Genomic DNA, 16145 nt, shown 5'->3' with positions numbered 1-16145 from the left:
GCCGCTAAAAATAATTCTAAAATTGTAATATTATTCACTTTTAGTTGCCATTACTATTGCGACTAAAATCTTAAAATTTTTTTAATTATACTCACTCTTTTAGAACTAACCACCTATCATTTTTCTAAAATTTCAAATTATTTTTACCAACAATTATTATTGTACATAATATAAATATACTAAAATTAATTATTACAAAATAAAATATTTCATTAAATTTAATTAAATATTTATACACAAAGTTCTCTTGAAAAGTAATAAAGCATAATACAAATTTAAACAACACAAATACTACAAATCTATGTTACATCAATGAATAGCACATAGTTAATGATCAAAAGAAAACAAATAGAGCCTAGCACAGATGCAATACAATAATACAGCAGAGAGAATAAAGCAAAGTTCCCAATTGCTCAATTATATGAGACCATTTATATATGGATTGCTCCGCTACAATTCGGCTCTTCAGTTTTGAGCCAGCTCTTTTTGCCTAATCAATTGAAAACCAGCTTTAACAGAAAGATTATAAAAAGGATAATAAAAATCACTGACTTTCTTTTTACTTAGTTTCTACTTCAATTCTATCTAAGTAAAAAATCAGTAAGGTATTCAACTAGAAACATCTAAATAACTAGTATTCAACCAGTCACCATGATAACACAAAAGCACCAAAAGGCAACAATTAAAACTCACAGGTGGCAGGAGCTGCTCATTTAATCACCTCCATTGGTGACTGGATATGATACAAGTCTTATGCCTTTGCACCCATGTCAGATTAACAAGGTCTTGCATTGCAGGTGCAGTTTCATTCCATGAACACATTTTTAATAAGGATCGTTAGCCTCAAACTAGTTGTGCTTGTACCTGAAAAAAAAAATTTGAATGAGATATTGAAAGCAAGTATAAATCAGGATGCAGAAAAACTACCAATGTTAGAAAGAAGTTAATACTTTATGCCGCTTATCTCATCCCTCTCTCAATACAACATACAAATAAGAGTCTTTTTATCGGTATATTGATACCGAAACTAATGTCTGAGATAAGAAGGAACTGACCATCCCTGAAACTCCTCCCACTAGTAAAGGTCTTCTTCCAACTTTATCGACAACGGCGACAGCAGTTCCGGTCATAATCAACTAGAACACAAACATAACAAATAAGTTGCAACAGAACATATAAACTGACTGGATAGGAGAAGATGCTCATAAATTTGGCAAGAAAACAGAAAAGGGCAAGCAAGAGCAGTGAAAACAAGGACAAGGACAATGGGAACAAGTTGTAACATGATTTTTCTTTGTTTTCCCTTTTCTCTTGTTGTAAATGTGTCGCATTGCATTGTATAGATGGGAAAATGAGAAGAGTTTGTTTCTTAACAACAATTGATTCCAAAAGAGTATGAACTGCTTTTGAATAGACAAACATGGCTCTTTCATTTGACAAAATGCAATCAATTGAAAAAGAAAATACTGAAGGGAGTGCCAATCTAATATTTTAAAACTTCAAATCTATAAAAAAATTTCTCTCCCGTTTTAACAAAAGAAGCAACATTAAGACACAAACTTATGGATGCAGCATGAAGATACAGTTAGCTCATTGTACAGTAACAGAGCAAGAGAAGAGTTACAGAAAAATGACAATTGACAAAGCTTGAACAATAACTTCATACCCAATCCAGCAATTTTGTATTTTTTAGAAAACATTCACCCACATCTTACTAATAAAACTGACAAAAAGTTTCCTTGCTAACTAAGTTGTTCAGGTATTGCAAACATAAGGGGAAAAAATCTACCTTGAAAAAACCAAGGAGAATAGAGACTCGGGTTGCATCAGATGCAGCGGAGAATCCTGCACTCTACCTATTGAAAATGGGTTACAATTTCATCAAACTTCCACTAGTGACAGGTAATAAATAGATCATATGAATGTGTTATATAATACCTGAAGGATTGATCCAGCAAAGTAAAGCACACTTGGTTACCATGTGATCTATCACAAATTTCAGTCTACATTGTGAATACAATGAAAATCTGGGAAGTATGATGACTTTTACTATTTTATTTGAGCAGTTGCTATACCTGTTGAAACAAGACCAACCCTGCACCAATGGTAAGGGCTTTCAAGCATTTTCCTCTGAACATTTCTCCAAAATTAACCTCTTTTTCTTTACCCATATAAGCAAGCTCAGCCAGAATTTCATCCACTTGCCGATGAGCTGAGTCATCAACAGCTTGACCTCGAAGACGGCACAGACAATGAATTGCGGTGCTTTTCAAATTCTCTCCATCCCCTTTTCCCTGTATAGCACATAAAAGTAGCCATCTAGGAGAAGTTGGGAGCCAACACATTCCAATTCCCATTAGTACTACCAAAGGACTACTAACTCCATACATATAGCGCCACCCAGCTACCGTGTCTACCAGAAGGCTAACGATTCCATAACCTGCCTGCACAAATGATATTTGACCATTTTCTATATTACCAACTAAGTATAAAAAGGTTTTTGATAGATTATTATTACTCAGGAAGCCATAATAGTAGGAGTATTGAAAGTTCTACAACTTACCACCATCCCAAGCACTATAAAGAACTCTTTCAGAGAAATCAGTAGTCCACGTATTGATGACGGGGCCGTCTCAGCAATGTACATTGGAGCAGCATGCATTGCCTAGAAAAGATAACCGTCTATTATTTAGATAACAAACTTTTTAAGAGTGCCATTAACATGCAAAATAACCATTTTCCCACTTTTATCTCTTCCTTGCAAGTAGACTCATATGAAGTCTAAGGACCAATGTAAGTGGAGGTAAGTATATGAATGCCCTAATAATAAATTTCACCAGCGAAATTTAATGATTCAAACCAAATCTTTTTTTTTTCAAAAAAAAAAGGTTTAATACATTCCTATAGAATATTAGACTTGAATTATGATAGAATAAGTTCTATGACTGAATATGTTTGGTGTACTATCACGATTTCGCTTGAAAATGTAGAAGTGTACTTATTCCTATTGCAGTATATATATAGTGCTCAATGCTAAAAGGCTTCTATCCTAAAGCAAGTATTGAAGCTAAGTTCTAAGCAATGTGTCTCATAGATATAGTTTCTCTGAGATTATATTCTTCCAACGAATTCAGTAAATTATATTCTCTACCCATTTGGTCATACACCCTTCTAAGGCATTAGGTGCTGGTGCAGGCCCAAAGATCATTTACTTTTGTATATGACAATAGTAAATCCTACACCTCAAATTGCCTAGATGGTTTTTCTACCCTGATAAAGCAGAAATTAATAGATATAAACTTAGATGTATCAGTTTGGTAAAAAAGAACACACCAATCCAATTCCTATACCATAAACAAATCTTCCTATCACCAATATAGGAAGATTTGGAGCAAGTGCTATTACGAGTGCTCCGACAAGATATAACAATGCCGCTGAAACCAGCTTCCTTCTTCTACCTAAAATTGAAGTTTGTCATAAACTTCCCCAGGAAAGGCGATATATAAAATGATAACCAGTTAGAGGGATAATTACCTAGGAAGTCAGCAACATTGAAGGCCAAAACAGAACCAATTAAGGCACCATATAATGATCCACTTGTCTGCAAAAGACATCAAAATCAAATACCTAATGTTATGTTCAAGATAAATAATAATAAAAATGTACCAAAAACAAGGATCAAATTATAATTATAATAGAAACAAACTGTAGCCATAACCTAAGAAAGAACAAATTTAATTCAAACTTACAAGACCAACAAGAACAAATTATAATTATAATAGAAACAAACTGTAGCCACCGATCAAAAGAAGGTGCAGTGTTAGGCTCTTCTTTAGCTTTGTTAGCCATGAAGGACCATGAAGGAGAACAAATTCAGCAACCTGCTGCAAGCCCATTTGAAACAACAAGTTTGAAGTGAATTAAATTGAATTCATTTCAAAATAAATAAATTAGGTAATTAAAGATTATAATATTATATCCTAATGTCAGGAATATATGAAAAATTAAGAAACACATAATTCAATTATATTGTTAATTTTGGTGCCCTGAAAAGAAAGATCAACCCAATTAGAAGTAACAAACATGTATTAAAAAGATGAGATGAATCAAATGGCAAGCTAATTTACAATTTTACATTAAAATATATCCCAAAGCATTTTGTGCTCAGCAATTTATTACTCATATTCAGCTTAAAAGCTTCAACACAAGAAGTATAATTAATAGTTGAGAATAGTATGTAAATCTCTATCATCAACAACATTATTAGGCTCACCATCTTGGAAAAGAAATTTTGTTACCTTATATCAATAGCCTCAAGTTGGCAGAGATGAAGATGTTGAGATGGATGAGTGGTCATACGCGATTGGATAAAATAAGGAATGAAGATATAAGAGAGAGAGTTGGAGTAGCACCCATTGTGGAAAAGATGGTTGAATCGCGTCTCAGGTGGTTTGGACATGTGAGAAGAAGACCGATAGAACATCCAGTCAGGAGGGTGGATGAGATGGAAGATGGACAAAGGGCGAAAGGTAGAGGAAGACCTAAGAAGACCATCCATGAGGTGGTCAAACGAGATCTACATGTAAACGGTCTCTCTGTAGACATGATACATGATAGAGCACAATGGCGTCGTTTGATTCATGTAGCCGACCCCACTTAGTGGGACAAGTCTTTGTTGTTGTTGTTGTTATATCAATAGCCTCAAGTAACACACTAAGATAATTAGAACCTAACACCTGAAATAAGAATCTTGTTAGTTTAAGATATCTGAAAATGGAATATAATAAAGATCCATACTTGAACTTTTGCTACTGTACGAACATCTAGGAATAAGCTGAAATATTCAAATTCTATAGAGCAACTAATCTGGAAGCAGCAAGAACCATTGCCTACGTCAAAGCAAACCATATATAAGTCATTCACAAATAGTGAAGCACGGGAAAATATTCAAATCATATACTACAAGTTCTAGTTTAACTTGTATTGTCCATCCACCTCAAATTCTATAGAGCATTCGCTACAAGTAGTATATGTTTTCCTAATTGGATCTGTGAGTGTCTACCAAAAAATTGGAAATATAACATATGAAGTACTAATAGAACTTTTAAAATTAATAGAAGTAAAGAAAACAATAGATAAAAGGTGATAAGGAAAATCAAGATACCTCATATGGTGCCTTCCTAGTACTAACAGCATCATTTTCATTGAAAATGGGGATAACTCTTAAATCCAATAGTGAGTGCACAGTGTCTAAAAATTGTTTTCTGAAACCTGCATCCCTAAAGAAGCCATCATTCAAAAGAAGTTGGGATGAAGTCACATCAAGCTGCACCAACCAAATCATAATATATCAGCATCAATAATCAATAACTAAGGAGGAAATTATATTATATGAGATTAATCAAAGAAACACTAGTTAATACATTCTTGAATATGCATAAGGATATACCAAAGAGAGATAGTTATAGATATAAAGATATTAGGAATCTATATTATAGGTTCAAATGCTTAAGCACCTGGAGGAACATGGTATCATAGAGAGAAATAAGACTACTCTGCTCAATGGCTGCACATGCTTTTCCATCGAATTCACCTTGTGGCTTTTCAAGATCTGAAAAACTGCATAATAATTAATTCAATCGGTTATTTTAGGGTTAAGATTTTCTTGCTTGCTCTCTTAAAATCAACCTCATCTAAACATAAAATCCCTTAAATCTCATTGAGGCCAAACCCTAACTAAACAATTAGAAGCATGCTCAGATTGTGCTAATAAAGAAACTTGAGTAATTTATTGAAACTCAATCGATTCTCTTATGTCTGATATATGAAAATATCATTCTACAAATTCATGTAAGAAAAGCGTGAACCTGCTATTGACCAAAGAAAATATGGAGGATCAAAGAGACATGTTGACCTCTTCAAAGAGCGATACAGAGCTAATAAAACAAATTTCTTGATGAGAGAGAGAGAGCGCGCGCGATAGAGAGCTTAAAGAGGCATGTTGATCTCGGAGAGAGAGAGAGCGCGCTCAAAGACACGACAATCGAGCGAGCAACCTTCGCGACGGCGACGCCATGGGGTCAATGCTTCCGTCATGCGACGGCGATGAGAAGAGGAGTGATGAGAACTAAGAAGACGTCGGCAATGAGAAAAATACGATGGCACCCACTGTCTGTTTCCACCGGCGGTGATAGAATCCTCTACCGGAGGAGAAGAGTTCGGCAATGAGGGATGGTGATGGTGGCTGGGTTTAGGGTTAGGTTTCTCAGCGAGAGAAAGGGGTGAGTCTTCTTCTTTCTGTACAATTGAGCTATTGTTATCAAGGTTCTGAGAATCGGACCGGTCATTGAACCGTTTTAGTTATTGGTTTATTAGTTTATTGGTCTAACCGTGGTTTAACTAGAAAAATCATTTTAAAATAAAATAATAAATATATTATAAATAAACATTTTAAAATATAATTACAGTTTAACATAAATCTTAAAATATCTTCCAAATCTAAAAATGTCATCAACCAAAGCCATATGATCTTTATCAAAATATACTAATAAAACTAAAATTAAGCATAGGACTACAAGTCATCATCTAGATTTTCAATAATACAAAATATTAAACAATTCTGATTCCAATGAATCGAAATAGAAATTAAAACTCTATATTGGCTAAACTATGTCTCATAACCCTCTAGAAGTTTCATAATGAAAGAATGAGCATTGGCTACTCTTGCAGCTTATTCAATCTCAACTTGGTCAGCATTAGATCTTTCTAAAAGTATGTTTTCTCTAATTGTTGTCGCAAACAAAGCCAGTTTTTGGCTCACTAGTCCTATTTGCTACCTCAACCATTTTAGCCTCAAACTCTTATCATTCCTATCTAGCAAAACTTGTCCTACACAAAATTTCTTCAATTAATTAGTGTCACATAACATACCATGCCATATCATATGCTCTTTAATTAATATGCATAACTTCAGTTCCAGATTTTTTAACAAGCAAGTAAACTACATACTAAACAAAAATAGTTTTCTAGCAGAGAAAGAGCTGCTTGGCTTTTAGCAGAGAGCTTGGCCAAAATGGTTGTGTGAATGGCTCCAATGACAGCTATCAAAGGAACTACAACAAGAGTGACCAGTGCTAATTGCCACACAGCACCAAATCCCACAGCAAACCCACAAATAAATGTGCAAAAGTAGTGAAAAAATTATCCATGTCTTACTAATAATGAGAACAGAAAAACTCAATCTCTTGAACTCAATATTACTTTAGTTATCCAACTAAATAATTGCATCACAGTTATCATAAACTGATTTCAAAGCCTAGAAGCAGAGTGAAATTAAATACATGAAGCATATAATAAATCTAAAGATCACCAATTGCAAATTTTTTAATAAGAACAGAAGTTAAGAACAATGAAAAATGGAGAAAGATTCAACAGTTTTCAACCCAATTTTAACAAAGCTCATCACAATCATTAACAACAATAAAAAGCATTGAAAGAACAGTGAATCAGTAACACAGGCAGTGCAAATTTAAAATTTAAAAGCTATCAATTTAAAATTTATCATTAAATACAATCAAAAAGCAAAGCCAATCAACCAAGCACTGAATGAGCATTCTGTTCTGATTATGTGACTGGGAAGCAACAAATTCAGCAACAAATTCAGGTTACAGCAACAAAAACAGAATAGAAAATCGTTTATGATTTTGTATTGTATATTGGAAATTTTGCTATTAATTGTTTATGATTTCAGCAAAAACACAACGCAGCAGCAGTAGCACAGTGGAGCCACAAAACACACAACAGCACACTAGAAGCCAGAAGCCAGAAGCCAGAAGCCACAGCAGAAAGCCAAAGCCAAAGAAAATCAATGATTTCAACAAAAACACAAAACCCTATCATCATTGAATGATTTGTTGATTCCAGAACAGAGAGTCACATAATAAAACGAAAACGAAGAACAAAGGCACACCAAAGATACTAACCTTCGAGAGGGCGACGGCGACAAGACGACGGCGAGCAGGACGAATCCGATGGAGGATGAGCGCCAAGCGAGGAAGAAGACAGCGAACAGGGGGTTTGACTTGGATAACGCCAACAGTACGAAGAGAGACTCCTTGGTGACAAACCCCTGACTGTACAGATGGCGACAAACAACAGTGACAAACAACGGCGAAAAGATCAAAGACTTGGAGAACTCCTCTGACTGACGCACGAAGACTTGAGGAGACAAGCCCCTGACTGTGACGGACGGCTGCAAACACGGCTCCTCCCTGCGACGGTGGTGGCGGCTAGTGTTTTTCCCTGGTTGAGGCCGAGCGTGTTCTGCTCGAAGGAATAAGAAGGAGATGGTGAAGCGCGTTTTGTTTCTCCCCTTAAGCACAAAACTGCGCCGTTTTATTCAAACCGGGTGGTTCCAGTTCCGGTTTGACCGGCCAGTCTTCGACCGGTTTAATGGTTTACATCTGGTTTTATAATTTTCGATTTTAGGCATCAGACCAAACTGTTTATGTCTCCGGTTCACGGTTGAACCGGTCGGATCGGCCAGTCTGGTCCTATTTTCAGAACATTGATTGTTATAAAAAAATTTATTTTGATAAAAATATACCAGCCATAGCATTATGGCCACTAAAAATTTTTCACTTAAAGTAATTCTTTTTATATTTTTACTGGCAATAATAATAAGGGTAAACTATTATTTTGGTCCCCTACGTTTGGGGTGAATTCTGTTTTAGTCCCCAACGTTTAAACTGTTCTATTTAAATCCAAAAAAGTTTTGATTTGCATCAATCAGGTCCTTCCGTTAAGTGGGTGTCAAATTATTGACGGTGTGTCCGACGTGGCAAGGGAGAGGTGACAGTGGTTAATAGACATGTAAGCCTTCTCGCCTTTGGACATAATGCATGCTGCTTACCCTGACTCTTCTTCTTCTTCTTCTTGTGAAGCACGAAACGCAAACAAAAAGCCACAAACCCTATCGCTCGTCACTGAAGGCTTGCGATTCGCAGCCAGAGAAGTGACATTGTTGTTCAGTAACGTCAAAGGTCCACAGCAGCAGTGAATTTGAAACCTTTGTATTCCGTTATCAAATCTTTTGAACCTATTTGGTTTTCATCTTAATGCATGTTGATATGTAATGATGTATGTTGATGTGTGATTGTTTTGTTTTATAGTTTCATATTCGTTTCTTGTTTTGTTTTGGAAGTTTTTATTTTGCCCTAGTGATTTTATTTATGCATTTCTGTTGTTGTTGATCAATGTGAGAATTTTATGAAGTGTATTGTGTTTGTGTAACAGATTGTTCGAAAAATGAGTTATTTTAGTGTCAAAATACACCATGGGGGGAAGTTTGGGTTTGATGGTGAACCTTTATACTATGTGGGGGGTGAGACTTCGATAGTGGACTACTGTAATGAAGATAGGTGGAGTAGTTCAAGGCTATGGAGATAGTGCTCGAACAGGGATATGTGGTAGAGAACATCACTGCAATGTGGTATAAGTCTCTGAAAGATGAAACAGATGTAGGGTTGAGGATGCTTCACACAGACAAGGATGTCATGGACATGGCTAGAATTGGAATGAGGGACAACATGGTGGAGCTTTTTGTTGTTCACAAAGATGCTGCTACTACTAGGAAAGGCTACACTATTGAGGAAGTTGAAGACATAGATGGTGGTGAGGCTGCTGCACCCACTGCAGACATTGTTGGGTCTGGTCTAATTATGTTGCACAAGGCCCAATCATTTGCTTAGGCCAAGGTGGGTAAGAAGCCCAAGGTGGTGATAAAAGCCCAGAATGATGTGCTGGAGGATGGTGATGAAGAGAGGTCAGATTTTTCAGGTGATGATAAATCTGAGGATGATGACTACCGGCCAGGAAATAATGATGAGGGAGACAGTGATGAACAATAGAGTGAAAATAGCTCTGGAGATAGTGATCTGGAGGTTGCATTTAATGACAGCTATGATGATCGGAATGGTGATGGGGTTTGTATGATGTTGAAGTCACAACTACAAAAGATCCCCAAATACTGAAACAGAGTGTTCCAACTGAGAGAGAATAAGGAGAGCACAGTGGCAGTGTTAATAAGGGTAAGGAGCAAGTGGTGGCTGCTGGATTAAGGGATGAGGATGATGGGTATGAGAGTGAGGGGTTGTGGGATGTGCTTGAAAGTGATGATGAAGGAGATCCCTTGTTGAGGAGGTATCCGTTGTATAAGAGTTTGAAGAATATGAAGGAGTATAAATGGGAGGTTGGGACAATGTATGTAGATAGGAATGCTTTTAATAAGGAATGTGTAACGAGCTATGCTGTGCACAGTGGCAGAGGAGTATGGTTCTCAAAGTGTGATAGCCATAGGTGCAAAGCTGTTTGCAAAGAAGGTTACAAGTGGTTTGCTTACTGCCATAAGATGAAGAGAGAGGATACATGGCAACTGACCAGCTGTTACAAAAAACACACATGCTCTAAGGCAACCAAGATTGGTATAATGAGTTCTCAGTGGCTAAGTAAGGCTTTTATGAAGAAGATCTGTGAAAACCCGAAAATTAAGTTGAGAAGTTTGATAAAGAAGGCTCATAGCAAGTGGAATGTGGATCTCATAATGACCAAAGCTGCCAGAGTGAAGCAGCAAGCCCTATATGAAATTAATGGTACTTATGGAGAGCAATATAGGAGGATTCATGACTATGCTGCAGAGTTACTGAGGTCTAATCCAAGTTCCACTGTTCAGATACAAATGGAGAGACCTCATGAATTTTAGCTAGAGACACCAACTCCTGGCACGGACATGAGACCATGATTTCAGAGGATCTATATCTGCCTGGATGCTTGTAAACGGAGTTTCATGGTGTGCAGACCCATGATCGACCTTGATGGATGCTTCATCAAGACTCCATATGGAGGTCAACTTCTAATAGCCATTGGATGGGACCCCAATGATCAGATTTTGCCAATTGCCTATGCTGTTGTTGAAGCAAAGACGAAAGACTTGTGGAGATGGTTTTTGTTGAATCTGTGTGATGATTTGGGAGTTGATAAAATCAGATAGTGTACATTCATGAGCGACCAACAAAAGGTAACTATCAACCTAAACTTGTATAATTAATTCTGTCTTTAATTCATGTTGTGCTGTTATTGACTGGTGATGTTTTTAAATTCTGCTTCAAATGGATTGATCCCAACCTTTGATGAGTTGCTGCCTGGCATAGACCACAGGTTTTGTGTCAGGCACTTATATAGCAACTTCAGAAAAAGGTTCCCAGGTGTTCAGCTAAAGATGATGATGTGGAAGGCTGCAAAGGCAACATATGTCCAGGAATGGGAAAGGAGTGATGCGTGAGCATCTTGTCTATCTTTTTCTAGTGAATTTGCATCTAATTTGTTGAGTTTAATGAATTAATTATATTTTAGCCACTATGGATGCAATTTTGAGTTTTGTGCAATTTTATTTATTTCAGGTAGCATTTGGCAGAATTTGATGGAGTTTCTGCAGTACAAGAATCAAAGGAGATGGCTGTGAGGAGCGACACGCACACGTGCCTGATGCGTGTGCGTGAATTGGAGGTATCCGTGGGGACGCGTACGTGTGACTGACATGTACGTATGAATTGAAGATTTGCTCAGCGACACGTCCGCGTGACCGACGCGTCCGCGCGACTTTCAAAGAAGACCAGCGACGCGTACGCGTGACTGACGCGTACGCGTGACGTGCGCGATCTACAAAATTTACAGAAATCGCTGGCGTGGATTTTGGGCCACGTTTTGACCCAGTTTCTGACCCAGAAAACACAAATTGGAAGCTGCAGAATGGACAAACAAGTGGTCCCCACCCATCAGCTGAAGACTTGATAATTAATTCAAATTTAAATTCAAATATTAATTTTGAGGAAAATATATTATTTTTAATTTTAGAGAATTAGATTTTAAAATTTATTAGGAATAGTTATAAATAGGAACTCTGTACATTGAGACACGGTACACAATTTTTACCAGAACCCTTATTTTTCTCTAAACCATGAGCAACTAATCCTTCATTGTTAAGGTTAGGAGCTCTGTCTATTTTCATGGATTGATTCGTTTGATCTTTTTAATTTAATTCATGTCTTGATTTATATTTCAATAATTGTTTTCGTTCTTTATTTTATGAATATGGGTTGAACGGAAGTATGACCCATGTTCTAATTGAGTTCTTGTAAAACTTGAAAAAGCTCTTTACTTGAACAACAACTTGAAAACATATTATACTGAATTTCTAATTGTTTGTATTTAACGGGATACGTGACATATAATCCCCTTATTTGTGGATAATTAGGATTCTTTTGGCATATAAACTAGAAATTGATCATCACCCTCTAATTTGAATTAATTGACCAAGGAATTGGCAATTTTAGAGGAGACTAGGAAGGTCTAAGGAATTAGGGTCTAGTCACATATAGTCATGAAATTAAATCTTGCATGATTAAATTAATTAGTAATAAAAGTTAATCCGGAAATTAGATAAATCTGAAACCTTAACTGCTTTCTCAAATATTTTTTTCCCAAATCATTGATGCTTGCTTTCTGAAATTCTTAAAGTACTGTTTAATGCTCTTTGAATATCTCAAAATCATTTTCTGCTTGCCTAACTAATCCTATCAAACGCTATTGTTGCTTGATCCATCAATCCTCATGGGATCGACCCTTACTCACGTAAGGTATTACTTGGTACGACCCGGTGCACTTGCCGGTATGTTTGTGAGTTATAAAATACCGCACCAAGTTTTTGCCGCCGTTGGCGGGGATTGATTGTGATTAACAACTATTAGTTGTTTGATTGCTTAGATTAGGCGTCTTATTTTTTTATTATTTTATTAAAAATCTATTTTTAAAAATATTTTCGAATTTTTTTTTTAAATAAATAAATAGCATCAATGTTTTTCTTAATTTTTGAAATTAAGTTTGGTGTTACCTATTTATTATTTATTTTATTTAGTATTTTTTATTATTATTTTACACAGATTACCTCACTGGGAATTTTCTACACTCTAACGTAGAAATTCCCATCTTTTCTTGTTTTCTGCTTGTTTATGCGCAGGAACAGAGACAAAGAACATCTTTTAGACCTTGATCCTGAACTTGAAAGGACTTTCAGGCGGCGTTTACAACAAGCAAGGCTTTACAAGGCTGCAGAATCCACTATGGATCTGAATAATACTGATAATGCCAATGGGGCAAACCCGAATGGGAATGAGCAACAAAGGAGAGTGCTTGGCTCTTACTCTTCTCCTACTGCAGATCTTTATGGAAAAAGCATCGTGGTGCCTCCTATTGCTGCGAACAACTTTGAGTTGAAGCCTCAATTGGTCACCTTGGTGCGACAAAACTGCCAGTATCATGGTCTTCCCCACGAAGACCCAAATCAATTTATTTCTAGTTTTCTGCAAATTTGTGATACTGTGATGACAAATGGAGTAAACCCAGATGTGTACAAACTCATGCTCTTCCCGTTTGCTCTGAGGGATGGAGCAAAGCTATGGCTAGATTCCCAACTCAAGGAGAGTTTGGATACTTCGAACAAGGTAGTTACTGAGTTTCTCACAAAATTTTTCCCACCAAAGAAGCTGACTAAGCTTAGGATGGAGGTTCAGACCTTTAGACAGAAGGATGGTGAGACTCTGTATGAAGCTTGGGAGAGATACAAGCTACTGACTAGCCAATGCCCTCCAGACATGTTCTTCAAATGGACTCAACTAGACATCTTCTATGAAGGCTTGGGTGAAATGTCCAAGATGTGCCTAGATAATTCTGCAGGAGGTCTATTGCACAAGAAGAAGACACCAGAGGAGACTATTGAGCTTATTGAATTGGTTGCTAGCAACCAATATTTATACTCATCTAACAGGAATCCTGTGAACTCTGAGGTTCCTCAGAAGAAAGGTGTCATGGAAGTGGAAGCTCTTAATGCTATTCGTGCTCAGAACAAGCTTATGTCTCAGCAAATAAATCTGCTTACTCAACACATGGGTGACATACAAGTCTCAGCTATCAACACCCAAAATCCACCTCAAGAGATCTCTTATGACAATCCCAATAATGACCCATATTCTCAGACATACAATCAAGGATGGAGAAATCACCCAAATTTTGGGTGGAGGGACCAACCCCAGAGACCTCAGAATTTCAACAATAACTCTCAAGGCGGTTTCCAACAGAACAGCTACAATAACCATCAATCTCAACCTCAGCAAGCTAACTCTAAATCCAAGGAAGATTCTAATTGGGAGATGATGAGGAGTTTTATGCAGGAAACCAGAGCCTCCATTAGAAACTTGGAAGTGCAAATGGGCCAGCTGAGCAAACAAATACCTGAGAGGTCTGCAAGTACATTTCCAAGTGATATAGTGGTAAACCCAAGAGAAGACTGCAAGGTTATTCAATTGAGAAGTGGTAAAACAGCTGGATCTGAGACAAGGGCCAATGAAGAGCTAGTTGAAAAGAAAGCTCCAGAGGAGAAAAAGGAAGAAGTAGAGCACGCCCCCCCCAAAGCGTGCAGACAATCCATTCCCTGACTCTCTAGATACGTATCCTACATTGCCAAAGGCTCCTGAATATAAGCCAAAAATGCCATATCCTCAGAGACTTCAGAAGGCTTCAAAAGAAAAGCAGTTCTCTAAATTTTTAGATGTCTTCAAGAAGCTACAGATCAACATTCCCTTTGCAGAGGCTCTTGAGCAAATGCCTCTCTATGCTAAATTTATGAAAGAATTGTTGACCTACAAGAGGAACTAAAAGGAACAAGAAACAGTGGTGTTAACCAAGGAATGCAGTGCCATTATTCAACACAACCTTCTTGAGAAGATGCCAGACCCAGGGAGCTTTGTCATTCCTTGCACCATTGGAGATGTCACCATTCAGAGAGCTTTATGTGACCTTGGAGCCAGCATCAATCTCATGCCACTTTCAATGATGAAAAAGCTTCAAATTGAGGAGGTAAAATCCACTCGTATTTCTCTTCAACTTGCTGATCTTTCTATTAAATTACCTGTGGGTGTTGTTGAGGATTTACTTGTTAAAGTATGACCATTCATCTTTCCTGTTGATTTTGTTATATTAGACATGGAAGAGGAGGTAAAATCTTCTATTATACTTGGTAGACCCTTTTTAGCTACAGGTAGACTTCTGATTGATGTACAAAATGGTGAATTAACCCTGAGGGTCAATGAAGAATAGGTGGTCTTTCATGTTTTTGAAGCTCTCAAGCACCCTAATGATTCTGAAGGGTGTATAAAAATAGATGTTATTAAACCACTTGTTCAAGAGGTACTGAAGGCTGAGGTGCTTGATGACATTCTGGATCCTATCTCTGAGTATGAAGTAGTTGAAATTGATAATTCACCACCCCAGAAGGCTATGGTTCACACGCCTAAAGTAGAGGAGGAAGCCCCTAAGCTTGAGCTTAAATCCCTACCCCTTCTCTGAAATATGTGTTCTTGGGTGAGAATGACTTATATCCAGTGATTATAAGCTCTTCCCTGAAGCTTGAAGAGGAAGAGGCGCTTATTGCAGTGCTCAAGAGTCATAAAACAGCTCTTGGGTGGACCATTAGTGACTTGAAGGGGATTAGTCCAACCAAGTGTATGCATAAGATCCTCCTTGAAGATGATGCTAAACCAGTTGTGCAACCACAAAGGAGACTCAATCCAACCATGAAAGAGGTGGTTCAAAAAGAGGTAATAAAACTATGGGAAACAGGAATTATTTATCCTATTTCTGACAGTCCTTGGGTAAGTCCTGTGCAGGTAGTTCCCAAGAAAGGAGGGACAACAATGATCAAGAATGAAAAGAATGAGCTTATCCCCACAAGAACAGTCACAGGATGGAGAATGTGTATAGACTATAGGAGGCTCAACACTGCTACAAGAAAGGATCATTTTCCCCTGCCTTTTATTGATCAGATGCTTGAGAGGTTAGCTGGTCATGCATTTTACTATTTTTAGATGGATATTCTGGATATAATCAAATTATAGTGGACCCTCAAGATCAGGAGAAGACAGCATTCACATGCCCCTTTGGAGTATTTGCCTACAGAAGAATGTCTTTTGGACTTTGCAATGCTCCAACAACTTTTCAGAGGTGTATGCTTTCAATTTTTTCTGATATGGTTGAAA

General features: G+C 37.1%; 1 protein-coding gene and 2 non-coding genes across 3 annotated transcripts; 1 reads left to right on the top strand and 2 right to left on the bottom strand.

Annotated features, from left to right (window-relative positions):
* Nucleotides 1–233: 233 nt before the first annotated feature.
* LOC107466310 (D-xylose-proton symporter-like 2) lies at nt 234–3896 on the bottom strand. The gene is made up of 10 exons (XR_008002703.1): nt 3791–3896; nt 3535–3609; nt 3334–3458; nt 2564–2665; nt 2076–2444; nt 1939–1986; nt 1790–1852; nt 1056–1136; nt 694–864; nt 234–490 (listed from the first exon to the last, which is right to left on the bottom strand). It is a non-coding gene; the product is annotated as a D-xylose-proton symporter-like 2 (transcript).
* Nucleotides 3897–9858: 5962 nt separating this feature from the next.
* Nucleotides 9859–11047, top strand: LOC107466309 (uncharacterized). Its single transcript, XM_016085286.1, has 3 exons — nt 9859–9983; nt 10072–10704; nt 10855–11047. The coding sequence occupies exons 1-3, from the start codon at nt 9859–9861 to the stop codon at nt 11045–11047; spliced, it is 951 nt and encodes a 316-aa protein (XP_015940772.1).
* A 2557-nt stretch (nt 11048–13604) lies between these two features.
* Nucleotides 13605–13711, bottom strand: LOC127741730 (small nucleolar RNA R71). The gene has a single exon (XR_008002936.1). It is a non-coding gene; the product is annotated as a small nucleolar RNA R71 (small nucleolar RNA).
* Nucleotides 13712–16145: the final 2434 nt, after the last annotated feature.

The sequence above is a fragment of the Arachis duranensis genome, chromosome 9 (genome assembly GCF_000817695.3).
Source record: "Arachis duranensis cultivar V14167 chromosome 9, aradu.V14167.gnm2.J7QH, whole genome shotgun sequence".
Taxonomy (NCBI): domain Eukaryota; kingdom Viridiplantae; phylum Streptophyta; class Magnoliopsida; order Fabales; family Fabaceae; genus Arachis; species Arachis duranensis.
Note: the sequence above shows the minus strand (reverse complement) of the source record. Positions and strands in the feature narration are given on the sequence as shown.